Source organism: Styela clava, chromosome 14, assembly GCF_964204865.1.
Source record: "Styela clava chromosome 14, kaStyClav1.hap1.2, whole genome shotgun sequence".
Classification (NCBI taxonomy): Eukaryota; Metazoa; Chordata; class Ascidiacea; order Stolidobranchia; family Styelidae; genus Styela; species Styela clava.
In genome coordinates this window covers 12,955,385-12,968,739 of record NC_135263.1, presented here as the reverse complement: position 1 = coordinate 12,968,739, position 13,355 = coordinate 12,955,385, and the positions used below count along the sequence as shown (strand labels likewise).

General features: G+C 33.9%; 1 protein-coding gene across 1 annotated transcript; it reads right to left on the bottom strand.

Annotated features, from left to right (window-relative positions):
• Positions 1–2,359: 2,359 nt before the first annotated feature.
• LOC120341537 (uncharacterized) lies at positions 2,360–8,227 on the bottom strand. The gene is made up of 5 exons (XM_039410065.2): positions 8,036–8,227; positions 6,502–6,694; positions 4,146–4,285; positions 3,292–3,422; positions 2,360–2,840 (listed from the first exon to the last, which is right to left on the bottom strand). The coding sequence occupies exons 1-5, from the start codon at positions 8,088–8,090 to the stop codon at positions 2,532–2,534; spliced, it is 828 nt and encodes a 275-aa protein (XP_039265999.2). The 5' UTR covers positions 8,091–8,227; the 3' UTR covers positions 2,360–2,531.
• Between the last annotated feature and the right edge of the window lie 5,128 nt (positions 8,228–13,355).

Genomic DNA, 13,355 nt, shown 5'->3' with positions numbered 1-13,355 from the left:
AAATACCTCTATCACTAATAACAACACAAATGTATTTTTGGCATCGTCCAGAAACGGCAGTGTTGGTGTGTAGCAAGAATCGTGAGTCACTCATCCTACAATAATCATCTTCATTCTTGCTACAGCAACCGTTCATTAAAAGCACACGAATACACCATCGCAAGGAAAAGGATAGAATACGTTTGCAGTTTTGTGTGAATGTAGGCAAAAATATGTTGCATGTAGTTGCTTGTATGCTTGCTCGACTGCGGTTGTTGTATTTTCTAATAATATTATGTGACATATTATGTGACATAATATTATTAGAAAATACAACAACCGCAGTCGAGCAAGCATACAAGCAACTACATGCAACATATTTTTGCCTACATTATGTCCATTTCTTGATCTGACAAAGACACTGCATACACCGTTTCCGAAGACATATATTGATATCGTAAATATTCTCGAATACAGAGTGAACAGTTCAAAACAGGCTGACAGCAGACACAACTTACGCATAGTAGTCGTAGTTTTATCGTCACTTGGCTTATCAATTACTCTACGAACTAGTGGTCATTTATAAACTTGTTTTGTTGTACCGAGGGCATGAAACTGTACTGTACCACATCCCAATACTCAAGTTTAGTTCTAATTTTAATTCCCGAGTCAAATTAGAATAGTTTCGAGTTAAAACACCTTCAACTGTTAAGTGAAGTTAGTTAAATTACCCCAAATATTATGCTGTACAACACGACCGGAAAAACAGCAACCGTTTCCTACCAGAATCGACTGGAATTTCATACTTGTTAAGCTAAAGGAGTCATTCAAGATTTACCAAGTTTGTGTTGACCTATGTGTTACCCGTTTTTATCACAATGGTAGTGTATCATTTCGTTAAGATACAATATTCCATTCCTAAATTAATGTAATCAATCGCCTAAGATCATGCGTAGAAACGTGCGTTACGTTGATCGACCTTTCATTTATCTGAGGACAAAGCCAGCGTGCGTCTAAACGTGAGTAATGAACTCCGTCGCTGCTAGTAGCCTACTCTGAATCGATGTTATATCTTATGGTTGAACACGAAGTGAACCTATGGATCGTTTTGCTATTATGTTGCTGTGGTAAGCTTATTCTTTTTGTTGTTGTTGTTGTTCTGAAAAAAGTCGTTTTTCTCTTCAACTACTGGACCAATTGGTTTCAAATTTTCAGTGGTTGAAGATTATTACTACTACGCTATTACTTCAATTTATTTCAAAAATTTCTGTGAGCACATGGGATTCGTTTTCCACTTTATACTTTTGTGTAATGACGTCACTGAAATAAAAAAATTGCGCGCCGTGTGGCGGTTTTGCAATCGCATTCAGCGATCTAGTGCTCAGTGGAGTCGAGATTTTTATGATAAGGTGCTGGTAACACTACCGGTACTGTAACAGATTTGATACTATTTAATACAGTTTGACTCGAATCATTTGGTATTTTGATTTACGTTAAAACTGGGCGCATGAACCATTATCCCCACGAGATCTGGGGAAGCTAGGACAGTTCCCGGTTGCATGTACTGGTAAGTTACGGTAGCTGTTCCACAGTTCCAGCTTCGTTCATGATTTTAACGGGAATTGTGGGTAAATAATTTTGTTTTGGCCTTCGTTTCCATATATTTGAGCATTCTTCTCTTGTTTTTCATCTAAATATGGAATCGTTCAAAATCGAACGAAGACCACAGCTGCATATCGACGGTTTTAATTTACATTTGTTTCTTAGACGCAACACAAGTCAATATTGCATTTTGCAATACTATATATTATAACTTCGCTATTTTTTTGCACTAATCAGATTATTTATCACTATTCCACCTACTATTGATTCAAGTAAACATACGATTTTGTATTAAAAGCTTTTATATCAAACAAATAATAGTAACACTAAACAAAGACATATAATGAGTTATTATTATAAAAAGGCTCAAAAACATTCGTTTCAATGTATTCATGAATCTTGTAAATCGGTTACGATGTGACTATAATACTGGTGAAAAATAAAAAGTGTTCGGGGATGACTCGACTGGTGCTCGCAATCTCACCAAAAACTAAAATTTAAAATTGAAATTGCTTGGTAAACTTGAAATATGAATTTAATGAATTGAGTTGCACTAGTCATATTTGCTGTAAGTAACTATTTTCTATATAAAAGTAAGCAACGATTTTTATAAAATATCAACAAAATAAACAGAAAAAACCCAAACACTCAACCCAAACAACCCGCTTAGAGCCACAACTTGAATCAGGATTTAAAATTGGTTATACCGAACCAAACGTAGTTTCTATGTATGCTAAACTGACTGAGATATGATAGCGCGGTGGGAAAAAACATATAGCCCACAAATGTTAGGTGTTTCGCAATGTTGCAAAACTTGCAGAGAACAAGACTTATCTATACCGGCCATTCAATTTTTTGTAAATAATTTAAAAATGTGGATTTATATCCTATCACCCATTATGGCGTTGTTCTCTCTTTTGTTATAATTGTAAACGAACGGTCTTTTTGATTCATACAAAAGCAGACAAGTTGTCGTTGGATGACGATCTTGAAGGGGGTTTGGTTTTTCTCGTCATTCGCCGTTCGACCAAATCCCGAAAGCATATAATTGCTTTCATCAGAATGAGAACAAGTCCAAAGTTAAGTATAAAAAGAAGCATGTACTCTTTAGAATGTGCCGGCTGCAGCCTCTCTACCGTTATTTTAGGCTTATATCTGTTGATCCATATTGGAATTGCACGCTTTGAACGGTTAAATGCACAATCAATCGCATCCTGAAGTGTTGGAAGTAATTCTTCTCTCAAATTAAATATTGAATTCTGTAAAATTAGTTCAAATTGAATTTAAGTTTCGCTCTATTCACTATTGGACTTACCAATAAGAAAATGCACGATAGTATACCCCATTTTTCTTTTGCGTTTTTTTTTTATTCCATTCATAAACGTGGTTATAATTGCCGTAACCGATATGGGGACATTTAAGTATTTATTCTAGTCGTCCAAAGTGTCCAAAATTTCAACACCAGAATATAACCATAAGTGAGGTCATTCATCAATTAAATTTGGATATAGCGCAAAGCCTCATAAATAATTTCAGTTAGATATACAAACAAAAGAAAGAAAACTAAAAGCCTTTTAAGATCTTATTTTAACGTTTCAACACAGTCATTCAATTTTGAGTACCATCATTCATATTTAAACAAATAGGGAAATACTACACCACGTTTTATTTACATATATTTATAGAAATAAAAATATGAATGATATAGACCTTATTGTGTTCATCACATTGAATAACACATCGATCTAAGGTCGGAAACCTGAACAAATCATCACTGGAAGAACCGGAATATTCTAATTCATGATCTGGTATCGACTGTATCAAAGATATCGAGGTATTTACTGAAATAAAACAAAATATAAGTCATAGATTTGAATGTAGTAAATAAGATTGCGTTCCTTCCGCCTGAACATGATTTTTTAATAAGTTACCAGCTTAGTCCACGTGAAACGGGGCCATTACTGTTGAACCACGTAGAGTGGGGTTCATTGTTTAGACAGAAGGATATATGTCAAAGACTTAGACTTTTTTGACTCATTTGTTTATAAAACCGACACTGAAAAACCAATAGACTGAGTATAAACCGATGTGACACCATGTTTGTTTTAATTTTTCAGTCGTTACGACAAGTTATGGCTGACTAAAAGCTGGCTTTACAGTCGAACAATAGTGCCTTATCAATTCTTTGTGGTCTTCAATCAGATTACGGACATTTTGCTGGTTGTTTACTTACTTTTAAAACGACAAATATGCATAATAGATGAAAACAAACCATTGATTATTTATGATTTATACGACGATGCATACTACAGAAATCTTGACGTTCTAATTTGAGTACGTACAATGGGATATGCAAACCCGATTTGCCAAGTGATGCTTTAAATAATTTAACCCATTTCACACGGCCTTCACATATACGTCAGTACCAGTCGAAAGTGAATATTGTATCTCGGTATTCAATCCAACACAATTCCTCAGTTTAAAAGATTTTCAATATATACTACCTTTTAAAATATACCAACATGAATAAAAAAGTTTTTATCTCGTACAATTGACGAATTTACCAATAACAGTGACAAATATAGCATCTGTGTTGACGGTGCAATTTTTTTCGTTTGTGGTTTCAAGTTGCTCTTCGATTTCTGTTAAGTTGGATCCGACTTTCCGCGTTTGTATTTCTATTTGAACCGTCCAATTTGAGCATCTAAGAGGGATAAAATAAATAAGAAATAAAAATTAGAGAGTTTCACCGATAAGTCCGGGTGTTTAACAAAAATATTATACAAAAGCATCCTGAGTGGACAACCTTGACTTACCCACCTACACAAGTTAGAACCAAGTACCATTGCCATGCTAGATATGCTTTGTTTTTGAAAGTCTGTGCCTCGGCATAGAAGTATAAGTAACTTTAAATAAGAAGAAATATGAAGTTTAAAAAATGGATTGATCCTTCAACTTTGTTACTAAAGGTTCTGAATAAGAACCAAGAAACAATGAACGAGTTATAACTAAGTAGCAGGTGTATTGTACTGTTTTCGCAGCCCTGTCATTATCACCAGCTTACAAAAGAAGGTATTGATTATGTTTTATTTTTATACGCATTGTATTTTACAGATGAAGTATCTTAACATGAAATAATTTATAATTTTCAAGTACACCGCCATTATATAATTAATACATAATTTTGACAGTTTGGACAATTTTTCGGCACTGATTGACAATTTCATGAAATTTATCATCGATTTTTGAATGAATTCCAATTAGGACTTATCGTCCAACCGATTTGTGCAGCAGCTTGCAAGACAGCAGACAACAAAAAACATGATTTGTCTCTGGCTATTGGACGCATTTCAAGAATAGGTCAAACGTATGTGTATGGGTTTGTACATTGTACTCTTGCCTCGTGACTGGAAATTGTTTTCAGATGAATAGTAGGCACGATCAAAGTAGTTCGTGTAGGCCCAAAAATCAAGAAATAAAAATTAAAATTGATTCCATATTTGAATCAGCTTGGAAATATCGGGTCTGGTGTAGTATAGTATCTATCACTAGTATTTGTAAGCCCTACTACGTCATCGTGATGCCGGATTGATGTAATTGTTGGCTGACGTAGTCAGATGGAGGTCGAGAATGGCATATGCAGAAATTGTTAAGCCATGCTCAATAGAAATTCTTGTCGTATTCTACTACCGCAGATCCAAGAAAAAATCAAACTGACAAATGTCGTTCCGATTCAATTTGCGCGGGTGATGCGATGAATGTGCTGAAAGTAAGATTTCTACAAGAAGAAAAAAACGTCTCTAAAAATTCGATATTTTCTACGTCGGCCTGTTTTGAAAACATTGGTTCTTTAAAATGTTCCTCTGTCAAGGTCAAATACATTTTATGAAGCAAAAACTTTCATTTCAAAAGAACGTGTTCATTAATTATGTATCTACCATCATTATCGAGGTTGCTGATTTAACAATATTATTTACTATTAATGTAACGTCAACTTTGTGTGTGAGTTATCAAAATACCTTATTTAGTATATTTGTGACTTTGTACATTAAAATATATACATTGTATAAGCGTGGACTGTGTATGAACCAGCTCAATTGATAAGTATGGTTTTCATTCCTATGTTAGGCATACGGAAAAAGAATTGTTGGCGATCCTTCTTAAAGCAATTTTTAAATTATGCATGCTTTTTCGAAGAAGGATCAAATCGTTCTTGAAAGGCGCGAACTTATGGAAGCAAGAACTGACATCGTTTTTACAACGGTTCCTGTGACATTAATAAATCATAAGTAGGAATCTTTATTTGAAATTTCGTACAAGTTTTTAGTCTTGAGTTTCGCAGAAATCCGATCTTTTTTTACCGAAGTAATTGCCCAACTCTCGTTTACGCATTGCATGAATGTGAATATTTTCATTTTCCAATTCTCACAGTTTCTACTATTATGTCAGTCTGAATAAGTTCTGAAGAAGGCAGCCAATTTGAAGGCACATCAGTCATTTCACATAAAGGCCAAAGTATTGATTGTCCACACGTAATTTATTACTCCCTGGTGAGGAATGAGGTACCCAGGTTATGGTTCTCGCAGTTTAAATTTCACTGACGAAGACGAATGCTATTTCTAGATAGTTTTTCAATGCAATATATCATTTTTATAACGTAAAAACGTTACCCAACTAACAAGGGGCGATAACATGGTGATAAGTCAAACATTCGGAATACCAATTAAGATAAATATAAATATCGTGAAAAAGAGAATACATTTTGATTGCAAAAATTTCCCCACACTTCTGGAAATTATGATTTAAGTAACAATTATGGGCAAGATAGGGTTTGAAACAGGCTAAATGTTGATCGAATCCAGCTTTTAAAAAAACATTTGGGCCATGTTTGGTTTATATTGTGATTAAACGGTTTCTTACATGTCATTTTGCTTGAATTTCGTCAGAGAAACCACGCATGATTCGTTGCTGGAAAATGTCACGTTGCAGAAACATGGTTTAATTGATATCGATGGTGACCCGCTGTATCCTTCGTATATTTCAGTTGAATTTGTAATAGGCATTCCACTTCCCATATCGCCTGAAGCATCTGACCTTGTTGCTTGAAATTGAGCTAAAAGCACATAAACAAAAAATAAGTGGGTTTTTTTTCAAAATATATCACATTTTTGTCATGGGAGGCAGCAAATTGGTGATATGTTGTTCATAGGTTTACAAATGCAGGATTATTGGATTTGTATTTTGCGAATTACTAAACCAACTTAATCAATCAGCGTTCAGAGTTTGTTATGTTTGAGAATGCCTAACTCTTTTAAATATTTTATAAATTAATATTCAAGCGTGTAATTTATATGTTTCGTTTTATTACTTTAAATCCGAAAAGCTTGTCTGTCGAAAGAACGGTTCTTAACTATTTTAATAGCTACGAAATACCCATTTCATTAGATTGATGCCTTTAATAGCAATGTTCACTATACAATTATGCTAAGTTATGCCGACATGATATAATTACGTTTGTATAAATCAAATACTCATATAATTAGGTTATATTATGGAAAAGCAATTAATTTGCGTCTTACTGTATAATTTAGTTTCCCATTAAGGAAACACAGCGTGATATTATAATGCAAAGCGATATATTTAAATTACAGACTGCAATACTGTAGATGAAATTCTGTTTAAAGTTTTCAAATAAATTTCAGTTAATTTATAATGAATTTTAGTATTTCAATGTTCCCTTTTTGACTCCCAAAATCGTTTGGTAGCCTACTTTTAAACTTGAAACGCCCGAAGAGCCCAGCGGCTGGTAGGTCAAGGGCCTAGAGGTGGAAGATTTGCATTCTGGCTGGGTGATGGCCCAGCCTTTCAATACAATATCATGTGAAATATTTTCATTTCCATAGAATATTCTCGCGTTAATAGTCAAGAAATCAGTTCAGATGAATGCTTTGTTGAGATGAGCACGAATGACTGACCAAATGAATGTTTCTTTATGCTAATTTAGAAAAGAGAAACTTATCAAAAAATTCGGTCAGACAAGAACACATCATGATAGAGCAAGACCAGCTAAAAGTGTTCTCTGCAATGCAGATTTCTATGCGAAGTCAAGATTTTCATTTAAAGTTTATGATTTTAGTGAGTAACTCTTTAGCATAGAAAATATAATGAACGCTACAATAATAATATAATAAATGCTATTTATTTGTCATATAAAATTTTGGTTTAAACATTTAAATAATTTTATTGGTTACGTCATGTTCAAGTTGGTTTACATTAGGATTCCCGAGTATTACCGGTGTGGATTAAGTTGGATTTTTGTGAAAGTCTGTCTACGCTCAGGCTGGCTAATGTCATAGAATGAAGGACGATTCCAATTAATTAACCAACCATGGCAATATACCAATTAGCAATTTCAAACTAAAAGTTAACTCAAATACTAACAAAAAATACAAACCTGATATAAAGATAATGATGAGAAATACGGTCCCATTTATCACGCTGTTGTGCATTGTACTGGAGGTTCCATGGTACTGAAAAACATCCGTATTACGACCAGGCTCTACGTTCTTTGTTATCGTTAATTTATTTTGCTATAAGAATCTTTATTAGAAAACAAACAATTTCTTTTCTATTATACCTGAATGAAACATAACAAAAGAGTTAAGATTAACATCACTAACACAAAATGGTACTAAAGTCACATTCATGGGATTCCTGCTGTCTACGAACAACTGTTGCGTAGTGCAAAGATTATTCAATAACTTCCCACTAATCATATCCTAGTAACAAACATGCTATTGGTCTATACTTAAAACTCCATCAACCGCGATTTTAAAAGGTTTCATACGTCAACGTATAATAACACCCTTTCAAGATCCGGTTTGCTTACTGGCCTCGTAAACTCATTCGCCGTCACGAAACATAGAGGATTCTGATGTATTGATCCATATGTCGTACACGAAAAACGATGACAACAAATTTTGGTTTTGAGAAAACACTTGCCCGCTATACTTAGAATATATTTGTACATTTTACCGAGTATTTTCTAGTTTATCTTCGTTTACTATGGAATAGGCGAAATGAACGTCTCGACACAAAAATTGCAGTCAAAGAATATTTGATTTTTCAAACAAAAGCATGCATGGCCCACACTTTGTATACGCATATAGGCAAGAGTTTAGTCACGGTTTACACTAGAAATAACTACTGGTTATGTTTTGATACTCTCCGTGAACATAGAAACGATAAAATTGAAAACGCAACTTTTCTATGGTTCCTGGATAACAGTGAGAATTTCGTAGCAGGGTAAAAAATATCTCAAAATAACGATATCGATTTTTGGCTAATATATTCCCTGAGGTAGTTTTCACATTTGAAATATTATTGTGTAATAATATTACAACTCTCCGTCGTCGGATCAAGAGATTCGTTGTATTGATTTTCCAATTCTCAATTTGCACGATTGTATACGAACGTACATTAATGAACAAATTTCATTAGCGTCCACAACTTTTACACGATATATCCCGAACAAGGATTAAATAATACCTTAACATCTTTTTATATACAAGCTTGCCCTATTGTCAGAAAGTTGCCGAACTAAATGCTAAGCCCTATTTCGATATTTTTTTTCTACACCAAACTTTTTTTGGTGCCATTTGGTATGCGTTTAATCTGATAATAAATTTCTTATAGAATTCAGTACCTAGACCTAACCCTGTCATAGTTGGGTTAGGGTTAGCATAATACTAAAATCACCAAGATCGCATGCTAAAGTGCCACCTTTTTATTTTCATCCAAACTTTATTTACTCGTATAAAAATGAACACTGCTCTCTATGTAACATCTAATCAACACAAACAAGGTTCCAAAAGCTTCAATTGATTTGTGGATTGACTTTACACTCACGAACGCAAGTATTAAAGTATTACGCGTTAAACTGCGATTAAAAATTCATTATCCTATGGATCTTGTAGCAAAATATAAACTCAAGTCAGCATATGGCAATCAGTCTAAGTTTATTTCACTAAGATAGCACTTTTGTTTAAAATTAAGTCATCAGGACGATCTAATTACCCAATTACATCGATGTAACAGCCAACGCCATACGTTATAATAGGGTTACACAGATGTTGGGAGCCGAGTCTTTCGTCGTGGCAAGGGTAGTCTGGGATTAATTAGGAGCGAATATATGCAGTTGTGTGACAGGATTTCAATGTTGTTTCCCGTAGTGTTAGAACTTCAGTTGCAAAATCATGATCCCGACAAATCTGAGTACATTTTTTTACAAGAAAACAAAACCTGACAACTCGGAATAATCATTTGAAAAATCGTTTCTGTACGTTTTGTGTACACAAACCTCATTTTCTGATAGTTGAATATCTCTTTACTTTTTTTTCGTATTTTGCACTATAAACCAAGGCCTTAAATGATCCTATTTACATGTTTGTTTGTTTTTTCTATTATAAATTGTGCACGTGTGTTAAATACTCAGCTATTTTAGTAGTCAATTTGCGTGGTTGACGCAAGGTATATACTATTTTCAATGAATATACCTGCATGAAAAGCTGTTATTCTCATAAAAGCTGTCATACCGACGAATGGTCCATTTACCAGCCGGCCAGTGACAGTAAATCAAGTAATTTATTATTGCCGACATGTCCATAAAATTTAAGAAATAATGTCATTCAACATCGTTAATACCTGTTGGCATGAATCCACAAATAATTCTAAACTGTTCTGTTAGATCCAAATCATCTGCAAAGTGCTGTATACATACACAAGTTAAGTATTAAGTATTTTTTCGTCTTCGATATAGTGAATTTGACCTCTGTATCTGCTATTTTCAACCTAACTGACTATTAACAATACTAAATTACATCTCGATCCTTCCGCGTAGCAAATATGGGAAGACTAATAACATTAATAATAATGACTGGGTACTGATCTGTAGAATATTAGACTCGACAGTTCGTCGATATTTTGAAAAAGGATGTAATTAATTTTTAAATACGTGATGTCTGTGAATATCTCGCAAACTCTTAACGATACGATAACAACTTGACTGCCATTGATAAGTAAGAGCAATCATTGACTTATGTAACTGTTATTATACTTTAATATTGGTACATTTTATAAAATAATTATTATAGCAGCTTGTTGTTGTGTTTCTTCAGCGCCCACGAGCGGATGCTAATGTGAATGGGCGAATATATGATGTGCTTCCCGTACTGAGGAGTGGGTGCCTTCTGAGTAAAAACGTTTTGCTTCCAATCGGTATTGCCATGTATCATAAAACCATATACTAACTCCAACTATTTGCATAAATTTATTTCAACGCAAACCCATAACACATTATGGAATCCCTTTTACCTGCAGCAAATTAGCATCAAATTGTTAGTTTGTTAGCATCAAGTTATTTTTGTGCAAAGAAGAACTGCTGCTGATGAAGTAAACTGACTACCACTGTCTATAATAGTAAGTTTTGCTCATCAGTACATTAATTCAAAACAAATATAGATTAAATAATAATGTTTGATATATATTGGCTCATCAATAGTCTCAATAGTATATATCTGTAAAACATTTGTGCTTTCATAAAAACAGAAAAAAATATATATTTGCTCATACATATAGAAATATCGAGGGCGATTTCAATTTAAATTTGGCAAAGAAATAAATCCGAAAACTGGCATGAGCATGCAGGCTATCACGACCTACATTCGGGCAACTTCAGCTTTAAGCATTTCAATTTACTTAAGATTATCTTCATCAATAAGCGTTAGAAGCTGATAAGTGAATTTATCTTTATCAAAGACAGGCAAGGCAATATAAAAAAGCTTTGAAATAATGTTGTGGGAAAATTTTCATACATCATACAACTACAGAATAAGCAAAGACCAAAGTCATCTTGCAGATTTATTGAAATCAAGACACTCTATGGCTGTCTTAATATCCTTAATACGTATGTTGACCGACAATAAGTAAGTCTATGCGACATGAGATCAATACATTATGGAAGAAGTTGCACCATGAATGACAATCATACAATCTCTGTGCATATCGCTGAGAAGACGCAAAAATCCAGTTTGTAGGAGTCGCATTAGCGTTTGTATTAGCCTTTACCTTTAGTGTTTCCACTGAATGTGTTCTTCCGTGTGTTCGATGCATAAGTCTACGTTACGTTGACAAAGGATGGCGTTATTAATCCGAAGTCAGCAGCAGAACTATAAAAATATCAATGTTATCGAATAAATCTTCGCGAATAATGTTCAACATGTCCATGAAATTTGTGTTCCAGTTACTATATATATATATATATTTATATATGTGGGAAAAGGTCAGCATCCCTCACAAATATTGCTATTCCAGCGAGGAATGTAAACAAAATAACAAAAATACCGATTTGTTTATCGTGTTATTTATAACAAAATACGTCTCGTTGGTACAATTGTATATATGGCTAAAGGTATATCCAAATGCGTATGGGCGGGAGCGAATGATTAAAAACTTTTACGTCATAAGTTCATGTGCACGATAGATCTCAGAAAACAAAAACACCGAGGTCGACCGCACTTGAGTGGAGCAAAAGTGGCGATTTGAAATGAGCAAAATAAAAATGTATAACTGTATTACAATTTACCCATGTGATTTCCAGTTGTCATGTCATGAACATTAGAGGGCTCATGATTGAGCCTTGGGGAACTCCATGTGATATTGACAGTAGTTGTGAAGCAACTCAATCTGACATATAATATATACTGACATCTTTGCTAAAATAAATAGCTTGGAAATAATTTACCATTGACGAAATTTAAATTGCGTATTATCAGGACTAGTAGTTTGTGCTCATTACTTTTTGACTTTAACTAATTCGACCAATAGTCCATCGTACTCACTTTTGCCCAAATTAGTGTTCCTCATCTGTCGTACGTAATGTCCAACATTCAAATTTTAAATTTTAAGTGCAAGTGACTTCTCGATACACGCAAAAAAGTTGACGATGACCTTACTTAAAAGACACAAAATGTATATATTGATCCTTTTGTCATACTATGAATTGAATCATTGATATTTTTCTGTAGTGATCTGACATTCATGTGTATTGTGAAACCCCGATTCGGTGTTACCGATACGGATACTGATATATTCAACTGTCATATATTTAGAGGCATTCTTAAATATATACGCATTAGGTGCTTTATTAGATATATATAGCAAAAGTGATTTCGCAAATGAATCACACAAGCTTTTTCAAAATATTTAGACAGATGATAGATTGCGCATATAAATTATTGTGTATGTTGAACTTTTCATTTGATGTTGCAACCTGCAACACATAAGAAGTTTCCACGATGCTTGGAATTTTCAGAAGAAATGTTCAATTTATCACCTTCTCCTTAGGGGGCTCACAAACTAATACATCACGAATAGTTGTCCGAATAAACCTTCAATGACAATGACGTTTTTGTTTCTCATAGTATAAGCCTCGTAGTATCACCTGCATTATTCTTGAACCCGACATATACATCGAAAATTTTATGACCAGTATTCACATCAGAAAATTTGGTCATGGTAACTCGGGGATAAATGAATTGATCAGATATCTTTAGTCTATAACAAAATGATGCAAGATATTTTCTAAGAAGTAGGCAACGGTTTCAAAATGAAATTATAACCCCGAGTTGCAACCCATTCTGCAATAATGATTTCGTTATCTCTTCTGTGCATCTTAATTAGTATCAACACCTGGTTTTCTAGGCAAACTTCGAATG